The 18,875-nt window shown below is 42.8% G+C and overlaps 1 protein-coding gene across 5 annotated transcripts in view; it reads left to right on the top strand.

Annotated features, from left to right (window-relative positions):
- The window catches only part of daam2 (dishevelled associated activator of morphogenesis 2), a 109,356-nt gene that overhangs the window by 57,342 nt on the left and 33,139 nt on the right, over positions 1-18,875 (top strand). For all 5 annotated transcript variants that reach the window (XM_078277869.1, XM_078277865.1, XM_078277867.1 and 2 more), the window contains exons 4-6: positions 4,257-4,331; positions 8,588-8,682; positions 17,010-17,343. In XM_078277869.1, the coding sequence (XP_078133995.1) occupies positions 4,257-4,331; positions 8,588-8,682; positions 17,010-17,343 (504 nt within the window). The remainder of the gene's footprint in view (positions 1-4,256; positions 4,332-8,587; positions 8,683-17,009; positions 17,344-18,875) is intronic.

Raw genomic sequence — 18,875 nt, 5'->3', positions numbered from 1 at the left:
AGATCTATTGTTTTTGTTTTAGCTCTTTAGCTTGAGCTCAAATGCTGCCCCAGAGTGCTATAGATTAGAAACGGCGGGCACAACGAGGACTGAAATCCACATTGACCAACTTTATACTGCAACCCAAAAAGCTGTTGCGCAGCTGCTTGGGTCTATATGATTCACAAATCGGTGACTTTGCTGTTTCTGAACCTCATTTTTATGTCTAGACTAGAAGTTCATTGGTCATAATAAGAGCGTTTTATATCTGGGGACAATCAATTCAGGCCTATCCCAGAATGGAGTTTGTCTGGTTTAATTAACAGGAAATGAGATTTGCTTTTAGCTACGTTGTACCACCATGCAAATATTGAAGCAATGTTTTAAAAATGAAGGGACTGGGTGGCATAAAAAATAGATTTTCCATATCAAGAAGGACCACAGAGAGAATTGATGAGCTTTTGCTGCAGCATGAATGCCCTTGTAGTAAACAGAGTTGAGAGCGTTATGCAAGCTATCAGAGAGATTAGTTTGACCCCGATGGCTGCAACATAGTTTAATTGACAATCTCACAAACAATTGGTTGGTGGAGGATTATTATAAAGCCTTTTCTACTAGGCTTATTATTCTAAGCATATGTACTGCCATGTGATGTATTGTTTCTTGTGTTATGGTCTTTCATAGAGTAATTTCAGTTGATTAGCCAGCTTACTCAAACTATCTGTTCTACAGCTTTATGTAGGTCTTAGCCGCTTGGGGGATCTGAACCTCTGTACTGTCAGGAGTGTCTGAGATATGGCAGTAGCACTCAATAAATGACACACCAAGAAGAATGTAAAGTATTTGGAACCCCGAGGTCAGTCATGGACCGGCCTTTACACCACATTTATTGAATTTCCCCTTGATGTTTGGATCAAGTAAAAATGTTTGACATATGTTGACATTTAAATTTGGCAAATCATTTCTCTTTAATCTTACAAAATGTAAATTTTCCATGAATGTGGCGTCCTGTCAGTTTTCAACTCTGGCTGACGTGCACACAGTAACAACAACAACAATACTGCACCAGTGCTCTAAGCCCGGGCTAAACCAGACCAGATGTGGACAAGGAACATGGTCTCCGTATTCCCCAGTGCCTTGGTTGCTTATGGCATCACGCTTCCTCGGATTGGCCAGTACAAATTGATCTCAGACAGAGCTATTTGAAAACTATTGTGGAGTGCACTTCGTTTCTCAAGGCAGTTCTTATGTCTCTCTTCTTTTTTTTTTTTTCCTCGTTCTCCATGTAATAAACACTAAGACAAGTGAATTCTCTGAGATGTTGTGACCCAGTTATCGTGGACCGGACTGCCTGATCCATTTAGTCTTGATGTGGACGTTGAAGTGTGCAGCTAAGGTAGAACGCGTAAGAATGAAACTAGGAGAGTGAACTAGTGTGACAATAATGAAGGCAGTGTTGTAACAAGACTGTCAAGAAACAGTCAAAGCCCCACAAGCAGCCCTGCTTTGCCCATCACATCCCATTAACATAGTAATGATTTCACTACTCTCAGCACATTACCAGTAGTTTTAGTGTGAAAACGATAAAGATTGTCAAGGTGTTTAGCATGAGCGGAAAAGTTTCCAAAATGAAAAAGGATTATTCATCTGTAGAGCATAAGTGTTTGTTTCGCAGCTGTCTGCCTCAATAGATTTTGATATTTCCAGTACACAGGTGGAAAGTTTTGCCTAATGGTGCCTCCAGTTGAAAAGGGTCACCATAAACATACATACAGTATTTCTTCTGAAGAGCATACATGTTAATGGTAAACATCATGTTAATCAAGGCATTTAATTTTAGATATCTTGTCACGGAGGAGTCTCAATCAAGGAGCACTTTTGACCTGATGGCAGTGCTTACAGGAAAGCCGAGTGTTGCTGCGGTTTGGACACTACGGGCTCCAGGAAATGTCAGGGCGTCACCATAATCATTAGGACTCGTGCTCTGGGGTAGACCTCTTAAAAGAAAAAACTGTCTTACTTAGAGATTGCAAATATGGACATGATCTTGCTACCTAGGTGCATTAATGAAATATATTAAAGCTATAGTGCGTAGTTTCTGTCTCCCCCATGGGGAATTCTACGTAATGACAGCAAAACTGTCGGTGCATCCACATGATACAAGCCTTCGGTGATCACGCACCACCCCCACCCCTCCTCCACGCAGTTGCTTGCAACCAAGGAGGACACGGAGGATTAACCCTCTTTGACCAAGCGTGTCGTATACGACACAAAACGGCACCTCTGATTCATAACTTAATAACTTTATAAGAATAACTAGTAGAAACAGAAGGTTTTGTATCCAGCCTGGAAGTCCAGAGTTTTTCGGGGTCTTTGTGCAATTAATCCATACTGTTACATCCAAGATTGATACACTTTATGTCCATAAGTTAGGATTTTTCGGCAGTTTATCTCCGCCGATTGCTGCTAGCTCTAAAACTAACCATCTTTTTTTCCCATGATGCTTTGGGAGATGCTTGTTTTTGTCTTGTAAATCAATGGAAGGCAGGTCCGTCACACATTACGCCCATATAAGGCTGGCAATACTTAATCCAAGGGAGAACAAAGATAGTTTATTGTGAGGAGAGATCACTCAAAGTCAGAATAGTAAGATGTGACCAAAGATCGTCTATTACCGTTCGAAACCATTCTACAGAGAAGAATAGCATAAGTGTTTTGAGTTTTAGCATAAGTTTGGGCCTTTTTTGAAGAAATGTAAATTGTTGTCCTTTTTATGAGCTATAATGTTCATTATGTTTATTTTTGCACTGGATAACTCCAATATATAGGATAAATGTTTTAGACAACACAAATGCTTGTGTAGCATTGCTGTGTGTGATATCAATACATATGACATTATTTTGAGTATTGGCCTAAATGAAAGTCATGAGGGCATTTTCTGAAAAAAATTTCGATGTTTTATCCACTGTATAAGTTATGTTTATTTCTTCACTGTTTGACTCCTAATACATATGAGAAGTGTTTTAGACAGGAGAGTGGCTTAGCTTTTATTGCTGTGTGTGTGATATCAATACATATCTGTGAGATTCATGTTCCGTTTTATTTATTTGTCTTTATGGTCCTACAACCTTTTTTTTTTTTTAACATTCGAGTGACCTCACTGCAGCACAAATATTCTAATAGCCCAGTTTTTCCTGAAAAACATAGTGTTCATAGCTTGACTGTGGACAACAGGGTTGATGTTTTACAAGCTTTTTTAGAAAATAACACCAGACGGACCAGAGGTTGTCAAAAGTCCGTTAGGGCTCAAATGTTACGCACTTAAGCTTTAATGTAACAACTCTCTAATTAACCTGGTATATCTCTTTGATCAAGTCAAAAACCGTTAACTGCTCCTGGCAAGCGCTACTGCAGCCTCTGTGTCAACTGAAAATGGCATTGGCGGAACGGCTACATCCCTTGATACTAAGAGGTTGGGGTAAAACAAAACCAAACAACTCTCCCATCAGCAAATTCAGAAAACGGCAACACAATGCCAGGCTGAATAAATGAACGGAAAGTCGGGCTGACTAGGGGTGGGACAAAATATCGATATGGCAATATATCCTTGTCCTCCTTCGTGCGACACGATAATTGATACGTTGGCGCCAAATATCGATATTTTAAGTAATAAAATAAGTTGCTTTAATTAGATTTTCCTGCTCCCAGCGTCGCTACTTCATGGTTTCGCGAGGTGACGCTCAACACGAAAATAACAGATGCCCCAGCCACGTTAAAGTCCAAAGTCTGAACCCATAGTTGCTCTATACTGTAGTTGTGGAATTTTAATCTACAGACTGAAAAACCAGTGCTGCAGAATTGTGCAGTTTTCTACAGTTTGGACCTGCAGTGATTAAATGGAGACAACCTGAACTTAACCTTTTCACAGGGATTTTGGATTCATAGTTAGACCGATATCGTGATGTACCATTATAGGATTGTTGTATCGTGATATTATCGGTATTGTAAGCCATGTATCGTGTATCATATTGTGAGGTACCCTGCGATTATCGCCCCTAGGGCTGACATTCTCATCCAAGGCCTCAGCCACTAGAGGATTAAGAATATAAACGCATGCTTAATGTTTGCATCACTGTGTCGGTGACTCTGTGTAAGTTACATTGGGTTTCTAAAGGTGCGATTTACTCGCCCTTGCCGTTGCACCGGCAGAGCTCATGCTGTAACATGTTTTAAAGTGATTTTAAAGTGACTTAATCTGTGTTTGTGTCCATGCACAGGAGCAAGAGGACCCCAACAAGCTGGCTACCAGCTGGCCCGACTACTACATTGACCGCATCAACTCCATGGCTGCTGTAAGTCAAACACATTGTGTCAATGTCTATTCGCCTCTGTTGCAGTTGCCAGGTGAATAGATATTGCTTCCAAATGTTAATATCACTATTACAGTATAATTCACTTTGCTGACAATCCGACCACTACTCCTGAGAGGTCACTGTTCACTCAGTCATTCACTCATTCTTTCTCAGACTTCTCTCGTGGCTCACTTTTTATCGTGTCCCTGCTGACTGCCTGTTATATTCGCATGACCACATTCCTTCGCTGTGACCCCAGCATTCACACACACACTGTGATGACAAACAGGCCATTAAGACACTCAGCAGTTCAGTCAGCGGGAACGACTGTCAAAGGCAGGGAGCTAAGCCAGGATGACAATATTCATTATTTTCCAGCCAATGGCTGCCAATAACAACAGCATGATACCATCACAGAACTGTATTCTACCACGATCTCGGTATCATTTTAAACATTACTGCTGTTATGGGAGTTGTATTATTTAATTGTACATTAGGCCACTGACCAGTTTGGGCCAGTGACCTCTGACCCTGGACCCCGAGACTTTATGTGGACGACAAGTTGGCTCCCAAATGTTTGGAGAGCATAAAACATGACATTTTAAGAGGGACTCTTTAAGGATGACATGTATGCATGACAGTTGGAGAATAGCAAGTCATTGGTGGAGACAGTCTTCAGCCTCTCATGTGAGTAATGAACATTTCAACATTCCACTAGCTTGATTTCTTTATTCATTTAGTGTTTTTCATCTGGCGAAGCAGACCAACACTTAAAATACATTTACAAGTCTTTCCAGGACATGGATCAGATAAACTGCTCAACCATAACTTACACAGACCACCACAAACATAGGGCCAAAATGTAATGGCATTTAATATCTGTTTATTGCCATGTCGTTTGTTTTTCTGGCATACACGTCTATAGCAACAGCCCATGTTGAAGGTTGCTATTTTTTACAGCTGTTTTTGTTTACTGGCTCCACTCAGGGGATGAGAATAAGCTACTTCTGAATGGTACCTGAGCTCAGTGTTGAAGTCTGGAGAAACAATTTTACTGACATTCTCTTAAAGGCTCAGACAGCATACACACACACACACACACACACACACACACACACACAGACGGACACTCACACAGACATACACAGTATTTTAAGTGTAGTCAAGAGAAAGTGCTGATTTGTGAGTTGCCAAGAATTTTAAATCCACCAGGGCTGCAGCGGTGCCTCTGTGCTATTAGGTGTCAGACACGCTGTCAGAGTTATGTCTCAGCCTGTCTTTTTCTTTTTTTTTTTACTATATCTACTGCAAAACAACCTGAGTCTGTAAGTCATTTTTAAGTTGTCTACAGTAATGTCTTGACATTTGCATAAAATGTGTAACATTGTGCCAGTGTGATGAGATATTTGCATTCACTTGTTCCAGACATTTTCTAGAAAGCGTCAGTGCAAATAGTTGCACTAATATTGGGTGGGAAAACGTGTTCCAATAAAAGACAGATTGAACAAAGTCTATTCACTCAGAATTGGTTTAGCTTGCATAAAGATTATTAAACATGTATGACTATAATAGATTAAATAACTTGAGAAAGATGTATATATATTTTTTGCAGTCTCCCTTCCCCGTTTTGCACAAGCAGTCTCTTGTTCAAACGGCACTCTAGCACAGTCTCCCTTATTCACCCTAACCCGACGACCAATTTCCTTCCCTTCCTGAATCATTCTTTCACTTCCACTATCAATCTTCCATTTTCTCCTCCGCAGTGCCCCAGACAGAATCTTGACGAGAGCATGTTTTAACATTTGGAGGTGCTTTGCTCGTTCATGACTTCATGTCTTGGCTCCCAGTGCGAGCGCACCAGGGCCTTCCACAGTAGCTGAGTTATGGATGAGCTCATCTGTGCGTTGCCGCCCTGAGAGATTACTGTACAACCAGCAACTTGATGTTCATTCATAAAACCATGTCAGAGCCATGAGGTTGTTCGTTGGCTGCAGAGTGATAATTCAAACCTCCTTGTGACTAGCCTTGCTGTGTCCAAGCTAGTGTGTTAAGCTTCAGAGCTCCCGCCTGGATAAGGCTCTCTGCAGATAAACAGAAAAGGAGATCCAACACAGAGGCAAGGTGGAAGGGCCTCATACTGTATATGCCAATGATGTAAAGAAACACAAACTACTCACTTTTGCAGCTTCTCAACCACTAAATATTGACTAAGCCAACAAATCGGCATTACAAAATGCTTTCATGTGTTACTTTTATTGTTGTTACTGTAAACTGATTTAACTTTTTTTACAATTCAAAATGATGCACATTTGTTACAGTACATTAAAAACAATACCAATAACTATGCAGCCAGTTTTCCGCACATATTTTGTTAGCCTAATTAGGTTTTGTGCCTCAGACTTTGCATGACTATTTAAGTAAAAATGATGTTTGCCTTCATTTATATTGAACAAATTGGTTTTATTTGGCGCATCAGTGACCCACATGGTCCTAATTAATGTTCTGATGAGCTGCACTCATCACTCACTCAGTTAAGTAGCTTGAAGGCATCGTTCTGGCTCTGGGGGGCACTTCCCATAATAAGGATTTAGGGAAGTACCTTCTGCTGGTTTACCAACTGACTATAATAGTATCCTTATGTGCATGTTAGCCACAAGTTCGAATGAGCTTACAAATAGCAGATGCAGGAAGGAGCCATTTGGCGAGACTCATTGACACGATGAACTGGCTCGCAGCACGACCAAATCATCCACTCTCCCAAGCACTTGTTGTGTCCAACTTCCCATTGACAATGAACATATTCCTTTAGAGAAACAGGAGCCAGAGCCTTTTACTTCTTGGCACAGAGTCCATGAACCATCTGGACTCGAGGCTCAGTCGACACGATGGATGTTTTGACTGCACTGTTTCTAGATTAAACACTCTCACACACTGGACTAGAGTTGTTGTTAGGTAGTCAAACATGGGGTCCAGCTTCAGTTAGCCATGTAGGTGCTATTGGTCCAGAACGTCCTCTCTTGCTTTGGAATATTTACACCTAACTTTGCTTTTTCCTTTTTTTTTTAAGGATGGGAAAACAGGGTCATATTTAAGCAAATATTTGTTCAGGCAAATGAATGGGCAGTCACTGTGACTAGCTTATTCCATTGCTGAAACACACACTGTTTGAACCTTAGCACTTGGCAGCGAGCTGGCTTGGAAAAAGCCTGGAGAGGCTAAACAGAAGCCCTGTGGCCCTGACTAATGGGAGCACAGCAGTTCTTTGATGTTGCTGAGTGGAGCCCTCAAGTGATGCAGAAATAAATTAACACTACTACCGGTCTAAGTGTTTTTTTTATGATTTGTTGTAAGTTTGATTGGAGCTAATTGCCTGCATGACTTATTCTGGCATGTTCAAACTGTTCTTTATAAGGAGAATGACATTGGAACGGAGGGGGGCTACTAATGAGGCTCTGATTATCTGTGATGCTAGGACTAATTGAAGCGAACGCATGTATTTGCAAAAAGGAGGAATCGTGCGGTTTCTGTTTTATGGATGCCAAATTAAGATTGCCATTCTGGTGTTGACCCAGTAGAAACAATGAATGAAAGTGAAAAATACAGAACTCTTGCCTGTAGGTAGCTTGACCAATGCCACCTGCTTTAATGACCCAGTGTGCATTTTGTTCATTATCAAAATCTGTGTTGTCGGTTCACAATCTCGTCCTTTTTCATGAATATTCACCACCACCATCAATTCCAAGTATTCCTTTTGACTTGAAATGTTACATTTGCATTCGCATGAACTGGGGTAGACGCTCCATATTCATGCGCCATCTTGAAATACGTTAGCCGCTAAGGGACATACAGGACATACTGCTCCTTCTTTTCGCATTTTCGCTGTCACATGATAAACTCCCAGGTGCTGCTAATGCTGCTAATGGGTATCGTAGCTTCCCGGCCCCGGCAAGTTTGAAGAAGGAAACGTGGAGCACCACACCTATTCAAAATCCCAAATTTCAGGAACAGGAGTCTTCTTCTTCGCCCAGAAAAAGAAAAAGGATATTGAAAAGAGCAAGAGACCGGCTTTTTGAAGCGTGAAGGCTACCGTAGCTGTAATACGTACTTTGAACTGCGTGGTGTGAGAGAGTTGATTGCGATATATGATCTCAACGCTAGATGGGAGAAATTCCTACACATTGGACCTTTTAAAGCCATAATTTAGCAATCATTTGTTATTATTTGTGCTCTAATTTAATTTCTCACCCTTTCTGCAGATGCAGACCCTGTTTGCCTTCGATGAGGAGGAAATGGAAATGAGGAACAAGGTGGTAGAAGATCTGAAGACAGCACTTCGGACTCAGCCAATGAGGTAGGCGAATCTCTCCATCCAACCAAACCGTGAGCTTTTTCCTCCGCTGCAGGCAGGGCAGAGCTCTGCATTGCTCGGTTCTCCTTCAAGTCATGCATTCCTGCTATTACATATCGGCACATATTAGATCCAGTTAATAATGTTACACGCTACAGAAAAGATTTACTTTCAGTATACTCTGTCTCTCACGGGAGGATCACAGTAAAAAAAACAAAAACAAGTTTTAATAACTTCCAATTGAAATGCGCCCAATTAATAATAATTTTAAGATTTACCCTTCTCATTTTTTTTCCCTGACATGGTCATCGGCAGCTGTTAGGCCTCACTCATCACCACAAAAAAAAACATTCAAGGACATTGGACAGCCCACTAATACAAACTGCCTCCCTCTCCCCATCAGCAGCTCCTTTTAAAGCTGTCCATCAGCCTGTGCCAGTTGTATGATGCAGTGGTCTGGACCAAAGCAGGGGTGTTGAGTTTTCTCAAGGGGAGCTATAAAGTGACCGACCAAATGTGCAGAGTGACAAAAATCCAGGGCAGCCTTAGAGTCTGGGTCATGTCTGGGTCGTGTGTGTGTGCGTGTGTGTGCCAAGTGTGTGTATGCATGGCTGCGTTTTATCTGTATAGGTACAGTATATCCAAACCACTATAACTAGGAACAAGGCTGGTAAGCAGCTGCTCGAGTCCTCGACATGGCAGGAAGTTGCTCTGCCAAAGTAAGTCATTTTGAAATGTTGCTGCTTCTGGCCCTTCACATTTCTTGCATATGCATTCAAATGTATGCATACTTGTACAACAATCAATCGGTTAGTTTGGTAGTTTTGGCAGTTCCTCACCCTTTAAATCACCAAAGTCACACAATAACACAAAGAAACTAACCGATAGAGGCAGCGTTTTAGTACATCGCCTAGCCTCCGTGTGCCTACTCCTGTCTGCTTATTTGAACTTGGGGCGTGCCAACCACTGTAGGTGATACACTGACTATGGATAAGTACCTCATACACTACCCATACATACCCACTTAAAAAAATCTGCTCTGTGGGCGCCTGGGTAGCTCACCTGGTAGAGCGTGCGCCCATATATAGTGGTTTACTTCTCGACGCAGTGGCTTTGATGAATGAGTTATGACGGCATGTGAAAAGGGAGAATAACTAGCAGAGTTTCAGATGCTGATATTGATGCATCCTTTTTTAATAGTTTGCAGGTGTTTTGCCGCTCTGTGTTTCTGTCTCACTCATCAGCTATTTGTATTATATTCGAGTTGACCACATTAAAAGCTGGCTGTAATGACTCAATTAAGATGATTCGCTAAAGCACCTGCACCCATGCTGCTCACAGAGTGAGTTATTGCTCAAAAGCACACAGATGGTAATAAGTACTGTAGCAGTGATGTGGGTACCAGGTGTGTCCCACAGAATATGGGTGTTCAGGGAAAGCCTGGGCAGTTTTAATGTCGCGTCAAGTCTCGCTTTTGTGACAAATGGGTGGCTAAGGCAACAAAAAAATAAAATCTATCCGTAGTCAGCTTTGATTCATGCCTGTCTTTGGATGACTGCCTGAAATCCCTCCCTCCCTCCCTCCCTCCTTCCCTCTGGCATTTCAGAGAGGCAGCTGGGTCTGGTTGTGAAGAGGTGCCCTTGTGTCCTCAGCCCGCTCTGCAGGGCCACAGGACACAAACACATGGTGGGCATGCAGGGTGCCAGGCAGAGCGCACAAAAGCAGCGCATTGTCAGCAAGCCATCCACTGTTGGCACTTTCACTCACAGGCTGATTATAAGCCCTTGAAATGACAAGGTGACATGGTTTGGGTCATATGTTCGGCGGTGTATTAATGTATATGGAATATGATATTAACACCAGAGTAGTCTCGCTTTGCCAGACCCTCCTCCAAAGGAGTGAAACATGCTCTGGTTTAATGGCATTTTCTTTAACCCAATCATGGGCGGCGCTAAGCTCCGCACAGAGCCGCTGCAAAATAGTTGTGCGAGAGAAAACTCAGATTGGACAGATAGTCTAGCTAGCTGTCTGGATTTACCCTGCAGAGATCTGAGGAGCAGTTAACCGTAGTGCTCACAAATCCACCGGAGTTTAAATTTACAAAGAAAGCAGTAAGGTAACGGACATCTGAACGAAAAGAGCGTGGTCCGGCGGAATTTTCGGGGGCACCGGAGCAATCCCGGAAGTGAAAGATCGATTAGACTTCAAGCATATCAATCCTTTTGGCTTTAATACGTCAAAGCGTTGTGGCTAATGTAGGAAACTGTGAACTGAGGTAGAAAGGACGACGACATGGTTCGTACAACTAAAATCAAATCGCGACACTTAGTTACACAACAGCTGGACATGGCCTCCCACAGTGAGAGGAGACAGCAGGCAGGTATATTCTTGCTGTGGGCGACGCTGTACCTCATTCGCCGCTTATCAGAAATGATTTTATAGTTATAATTGTTAAACCCATTTAATGACCCAGATGTCGTATTTCAAATGTACATTTGATTAATTATAAACAGCCATAAAACTGAGACATTTGGAATTTGGCTGAATGTCTCTCTCATGTTAATTCACAGCTTATCTCATTTTCTCTGCGAGCAGTTATTGCCTTGGTTACCAGCTGTCAAATGGAGCTTGAACCATCAGGCGGTGTTTGTGTTTTCTCGCATAAAGCTGAACTCTCAGCTCAAGTGGGCATGTGAGGCCCTCTATGCAAAACACAAAGCAGCTACATCCGTGCAGTCTGGTGTACATTCCAGTTTAGCTCCCAGATGTTTAAATATTTACACTCTTGTGTGGCATTTTAACCACACATTCAAGTGTACCTACCTTACATACAGTGAGCACTGGTGACCTAGTGTATTACATCATCTGCACATCTGCACTGACGTTTATGTCCGTGATGGGAAGCATACTGTGTGTGCATTCTTGTATCTTAAGACACGACGCTCCTCAATCACTGTCATTTCCGTGATGAAATAACTGCAGGAGGACAGGAAATGAAGCTTTCCTGGAGGGCACTGAGGCCGTGCTGGCCCAGAATGCACTGCAGTCCCAGGCACGTCAGTAGAGCATCGCAATGCTTCCCAAGACGGCTCTGTCAGGACAATGTTTCTGCAAATCTCTTCCAGCAAGAATATTGACTTGAGTCGACTGCAGCCGTTCCCCTTTGCTCCTGTGTCAATAACCCTTTGGATGATTTGCTACCGCCACATGCAAATATTATCCTTCAAAACATTGTGCCGCCGGATCTCTCAAAGGTTCTGCTCAACAGAGGGTGAACTTTATATCTGTTTTCACATATTACCAAATACATTAGTGGGGGAGCGGAGTATCACACCTTTTTAAAGAGTGTTGGATGGAGCAATGTTTTTTCTTCTCTCAGAGAGCCGATGTCTCACCCCTTGGTACTACTGGTATTTCAGAGGGAAATGGAGAGAAATGAGGTGGGTAGATACAGGCAGCTTTTAAAGAGACTGAGCCTGCCGCTGAGGGAGGTTTGTGTTGGAATGGCAATAAACAGATGGAGAGTGGGTGAAAGTAGGTATAAGGAAAGGGAGATGTATTCTGCCTTTACTTACTCTCTTGTGGTGCATACAATCAGTGATTTATTAAGGTAGATACAATACTTGAAGTAAACTATTTATGACCAAGTAAAACTACCACACAAAAAAAACAAAAGACTAAGTAAATGTGTGTGTGTGTGTTTGTGTGTTCGTGGGGTCCAAAAACTGGGAATACAGTATACTTGTGTGGTCCGGACAGCTTTGTGGGGCCAAAATGCTGGACCCCACAAGGTTAAAGGGCTGTTTGAGGGTTAAGACTTGGTTGTAGGATAAGGGTTAGAATTAGGTTAAGGTTAGGCATTTAGTTAGGATGGTTAGGGTAAGGGGCTAGGGAATGCATTATGTCAATGACGGGTCCCCACAAAGATAGTGAGATGTGTGTGGAAACATGGCCCACTTCTAAGTCACACACACAAACAGACGCCTCCCTGTAGATTTAACAATAAAGCAAAAGTCCATAAGAGCCCATTCCTCCAGGCCATGATATACTATACACAGATGTGCACTTTGGCTGGTGGTTTTATTGTGATCTATATATGTGTGTGAATGTGTCAGTTTGATGCGTGTTGCCCTTTGTTCAGCCCCTTTTTTTAACCACAGTTATATGCTGGGCCTCAATTAGAGTAAAATGTTCTTGACTGAGAGCCGTGGTGATATCATGACCTGTCTTCCAAGCGCTGCAGACACCTCGGTCAGATAGTTTAAAGCAGCACCTCTGAAGAACCTCCTGGGCCCTTGTCCACACTCTGGCCCTTTTTATAGTTGAACAAGACAAATGTGCATGTGTGTCCCCCTGTGGCTGGGGGTGGGTGAGTGGGTGCTTTTCAAAGAGATGTTAAGTGTGTGCGAATGTGGTGATTAAATGAAGGGCAGAAGAGAGGCAGGGGGCACGTGATTGTGTGCGTTTGTGGAAGTATAGCATTTTGATAAGTTTGTATGGTTAAGCTTTGAGGCAAGAATGAAGTCACGACTCGTACTCTCGTCTGCCACGCAAGGGTCGTCCACAGTTCAAGAAGGCAGAATGTTTTGCCTGTGTCACTAAAACCTCAAAAAGTCTAGTTGCTTGGAATGAATATCTGAATTTCAGTTTGAGCATCTGGATTGGTTTTCGTCACAGTCCTGATCATTTAGGATATTTTCTGCCTCTGGTTGAGTGGTTTTACGCTTTTGAGATCAATGGAAATTGCAAGACCCCTTTTTTTTAAAGACTGCTAACTAACAACATTGGCAATCATTTAATAATGTTCTTTTTTTAATATCTAAGGGTTCTGTTTAAATTTCAGTCCGCAGCTTACCTTACCTTCGTCCATCCCTGGCCTTGACTCAACACACACACTCACTTTTGTTTAGTCTCATCCCATTCCAAGTTATATTCCTCGCTTCTTTCTTTTGTCCGTCTGAAGAAGAGTGTGAGTGTGTGGTTGGCTCGCTGTCTGTATTGTTCAGCTCTTGTCTGAGCTCTCACTGTCTTGAACGCAACCTCAGCGGCTTTTCAAGTATGCAGCGGTTGTTCCAAAAAAACAAAACAAAAAGGAAAAAGGCCTGCAAGCCACTCGGCTGAGCGTGAATGTCAGCGGCTCCAAAGTTGAATGTCCTTTGTGGATGCATGGATATGTGTTTGTGTGAAATGTTGTGCACGTATTGAATGCATCTATCCTCCTACTTCCCCTATACAAGCACCTGTGTAGGGTTCTGTCCATACTGTAGGATGTGTGCATGCGTTCGTACGTGTGTGCACGTTTTTCTGGCAAGCTGTCGGCAAAGCAGCAGCGAAGCGGGCAGCAAGCGAAGGCTTGAATCCCGTCCACCCTTTTGAACCCACACTCCAACAACTACATCTCTCACCCTCTGCTTTCCATACATTTATCCAGTATGAAACCGCTCGCTCTCTCTCTGAGGTGGCACCGCAATTCACAGACAGGCGTATGGCTATCGCTGCCTTCTCTGCTGGCCAAAGACTTGAAGAAGATGTGTAACTTTAACAATTGGATCAGTTCTGCCTCGCTCTAGTTCCAGTGTCTGTGTTGCATCTAAATCAAGGCATATCTGATGTTTTGGATTTATTTTTCGCCACCTTGGTTTTGAGTCAAGGCCGAGACTGAAACATGCTAAAAACAAGAAGCGCGTTGTCTGCTGAAAGGTTGCGTGTGTGTTCCCTGTGATTTCAATGCATTGTTGGCTGTATGCATGCATGCATGTAGCATGACCTTCTTGATCTCACCCAGGGGCTGCTGGAGATCAGAGGATTATGTCTTTTGAGAGATTTACTGGTCATGCCAGGTAAAGTGTGTGTGTATGTGTGCGCTTATGCATGCTTATGTATGCATCTGGTGGAAATCTGGGACTGATTGTGTGTGTGTATAGGAGAATAATTGTATGATTTACATTCTTTGCGTTGTGTTTTTTTCCATGCCTGCTTGAGCCAAGACCGCAGTGGGAGGGGATGGAACGTCTGACATCAAAACAATGTATCTGCTACAATGTGTAGCAATACATCTCAACTCTCAGACCCTCTTTTCCCCTATCCTCACTGTCATTTTCACTTTCTGACTCCATCCCTATATCCTCGGTTCGTCCTCATCTCCTCTCCCTCTGGCTCTTTTGCTCTACACAAGCCCTCATTTGTTTGAAATCAGTTATGAGGACTATCAGGAATCTTAGTGAGTGGGGAGGCCATTCACAATACAGCCCGCAGTGTGCTCACTAGATGTGACATCCCTTAATGTTTACATGTCCTGCCTGTCATTCAATAGGCCTGCTTCTCCGCCAGAGAGGTTAATGACTTGCTGCTTTCTAATTGGTTCCACTACTGAGTTGGGTTGTCAGTAGGAGACTGGATGAACTTGGGTTGTGAACTTGGGGTGTGATGTTTCACTTATAAATACTCTATTGTTGTTCGGTAGCACTTGAACAGTGAACTCGCACATAAATGTCTGTGTCCTCATGGGAAGTACCTACTCAGCATGTGAAACAGTGGCTCTGGAGGAGCTTTGTCATGTCTTTTGATAATAGCCTGCAATACAAACTGAAGGTGTGACGTTTGAAAGATATGGGAATGTCTGAATGCCCTGCCAGGGAGGGACTAACGAAAATATGCTATTGGTTGCATTATGGGAAATGTAGGATGCCATGTTTTTGGATCTTGACCCGGACTAGTAGCCTAGAAATTTGCAGCCAGGGGGGTCTAGCAACTCTCCATTGGCTTGCGAGCTGGAAAAGCCAAACTCCAGCCGGGCCAATCACATCGTGTATTGAGTTGGTGGGCGGGCTTAACATAATGACGGCAGAGTTATGACGGTCACGCGTGAATTCCCTGCTACTTCAAAACAAAGACGATGGCTGCAGCTGGTCTTTGGAATCGGCTTTGGCCGCGACTCTGGAGACTTGGAGTTAAGCTTTTCTTTGAGAAAAGAACAAAGAACGGCACTGAAGTCATTCTTAAAAAAGGGAGATGTGTTCGGAGTTTTGCCGACCGGATACATTTAATCTTTCAACTAGCGTTGCTCTGGTTGGTTGTAGCGCTATCCTATTGCGTGCAGAGGGAATTTGAAAGACAACCGTTTATCCCGCCCCTCGGATTGAGCCCTGCCAATGGTGAGTTCCCAGACCCAACATCTTGATGTGGGTCTGGCTTGTCAGGCTACCGGACTAGGGCATAAAAATCAGAATATTAACTTAGATTTTGACCTTTTTATCTGTCTGACTTGTGAGTCCCCTTAACTGTGCAGAAGTGCAACACCAAATCACTGGAGTACTTCTTTAACCAATTAGTTAATTGACAGAAAATTCATCTCACAAATTTGATGATTGATCAGTTTTTTTGTTCTTGTGACGTTTTGGTTTTGGACTGTTGGTCGGACAAAACAAGTGAATTGAAGATTCAGCTTCACCTTCAGCTTTTATTTTTAAAACAAAAAATTCAAAAAAGTATATCCATCGATATCTGATGGTAAAAATAAGTTGTTGTAGCCATAAGCTAAATAACCATTTGGTAACTGAAATTAAAGTTATGTTGAAGACGCATTTATTTTTTTCTTACTGATATTTGTGGATTTAATGCCTTTTTTATTCTATAGCGAAAGTGGAGTGATGGCAGAGATGGTGAATGGTCCTTGGTCGGATGTGAACTGGGAATGTTGTGGTTCATGGTTGCCCACCAGGGCACCCAGCAAATCTTTTTATAAATACTTTCCATTCATTGGGTGGAAAAAATCTTCTTAATAACATGAATGCAAAGATGCTTTAAGGTAACATTTGCTCTGTTTAAGTTCTTCAGTACCTGTGGCAATATAAGAATTTGCTAGCTGTATATAATGTTACCTAACCCCCCTTATTCTTTACTTCACTCTTAGTCTATATCGATGACGTTTCATTTCCGGGATTGCTCCGTTGCCGCTCGAAATTCCACAGGATGTCCCTAATTTTCGTCCGGATGTCCGTTACCTTCTGCTACCTTCTGTGTTGGAATTTTAAACTCTGGTGGATTTCTGAGGACTATGGTTAACTGCTCCTCAGATCTCTGCAGGGTAAATCCAGACAGCTAGCTAGACTATCTGTCCAATCTGAGTTTTCTGTCGCAGGACTAAAACAACCTTTGAACGTACACATGTTTAAAGAAATGCCAATAAACCAGAACACGTTTTTCTCTCATTCCGGAATGCTGTGTGGACTAGTCAGACCCTAACTTCCGCAGCGCTGTGGAGGAAGGTCTGGCAATGCGAGACTACTTCGCACTTAGTATGTACTCATCTTTCTTCCCACTTCCTCCAGGTTCGTCACACGCTTCATCGAGCTCGACGGCCTCACCTGCCTCCTCAACTTCCTGCGCAGCATGGACTACGAGACGTCGGAGAGCCGCGTCCACACCTCCGTCATCGGCTGCATCAAGGCCCTGATGAACAACTCCCAGGGCCGCGCGCACGTCCTGGCTCACCCACAGAGCATCAACACCATCTCACAGAGCCTGCGGACGGAGAACATCAAGACCAAAGTGGCGGTGCTGGAGATTCTCGGGGCGGTGTGCCTGGTGCCCGACGGACACAAGAAGGTGCTGCAGGCCATGGCACACTACCAGAAATACGCTGCGGAGAGGACACGCTTTCAGGTGAGGGAAACTGAAGTGATCTGTATCAAAAGGAGCAAACAGCTGGAACGTTACTTGAGTACTTCAAGCAGGGTCTTAGCTGTAATTTCAGAAGTGAGGGGGACGGATTGTTCAGGATGGTGATTTTCATTGAAAAAGCTTCTCTCAGTTGTCTCTCCAATTCACAGATTCCAACTAGCCTACATTTCATTTATAATGTATGGAAACACTGACATTTTCATAGACCGTTCCATACTGTTTTACTACTGCATCTCGCCCAATGGGAGACCTGCTTACATTTAACTAGTGTAGAGGGGGTCCGGGGGAAATTTGAAATTTTTGGGCATAATAGCCCACATTTGGTGGCATCTGGCAAATTCTAATGCCACTATTCCATCATATGCACCTTAATTATTGCATATTTAAATGCGTTTTCCTCCCTATATTTTTGTATATACGTTATGTATTTTATTATTGCCTATATCTACATGAGTCTTATCAATCAACTGACACAACCTGAGTAATGTGCATGTCGCCTACTTATGGTGTGTTCAAATCAACTCAGACGTGTTGTAAGTGTGGGGGACAGAGGGCACCATCATGTAATGTGCGGAGGGGCACATTACATGACTCCAAGTCTCATGGTACAAACATACTTACTGTTGGGGGGCCTTTGCTGGAGACACGGAGCAAACAGACATTATTGGAAAGAGCAGACAAAATATTTCATAGTCATGCTGAAATAAATCAAGCCGTGGTCATTTTGATAAGTTGGAGACTCGTGCTGCAGCACCTCAGCCTGTTAAGTCAACACTCTGGCCATCTTAAAGGCAGGTGAGGACATCCAGAGTTATGGAGGTCAGGGTATGCGTAGTGCTTTAGTGACTTGCAGGACTGAGTCAACAAGCCACGTCCACGCATCCGCCGGGGAGGGGGGGGGCGCTATGCTAAATCATGCCTCCTCAGGCTAAGCTAACACCACAGGAGCTGGGTGACTCCGAACTTATGAGGCCTTTCTAATGTTGAGTTATGATGATTAAGCTGCAAAAGTATGTCGGGGTCAGTGGTGGAATGTAACTAAGAACATTAACTCAAGTACTGTGCTTAAGTACAAATTTGAGGTACTTGTACTTTACTTGAGTCGTTTCTTTTCATGCCACAGTTTCTACTTCTACTAGAGAAATATTACACTTTTTACTCTGCTACATTAATCTGACATCTTTAGTTTTTAGTTACTTTACAAATGCATGCATATAAAATATGATGTTTTATTCTAAAATAAACTACCCAACAATATATAGGACAGCTGAAATGATTAGACGATTAAACACACAACTATTTTGAGGATTTTTCTGCATTGAGTACTTTTAATACTTATAAGTACATTTTTGATCATACTTACATACTTTTACTTAAGTAACATTTTCAATGCAGGACTTTCAATTAGGAGTATTTTGTGTGGTATTAGTACTTTTACTTAAAGTAAAGGATCTGAATACTTCTTCCACCACTAGTCGGGGGTCAGTGTCAGAGTGGGAACAAAGGCAGTGGGA

The sequence above is a fragment of the Sander vitreus genome, chromosome 20, assembly GCF_031162955.1.
Source record: "Sander vitreus isolate 19-12246 chromosome 20, sanVit1, whole genome shotgun sequence".
In the NCBI taxonomy this organism is placed as follows: domain Eukaryota; kingdom Metazoa; phylum Chordata; class Actinopteri; order Perciformes; family Percidae; genus Sander; species Sander vitreus.
This window is presented reverse-complemented; position numbering and strand designations above follow the sequence as displayed.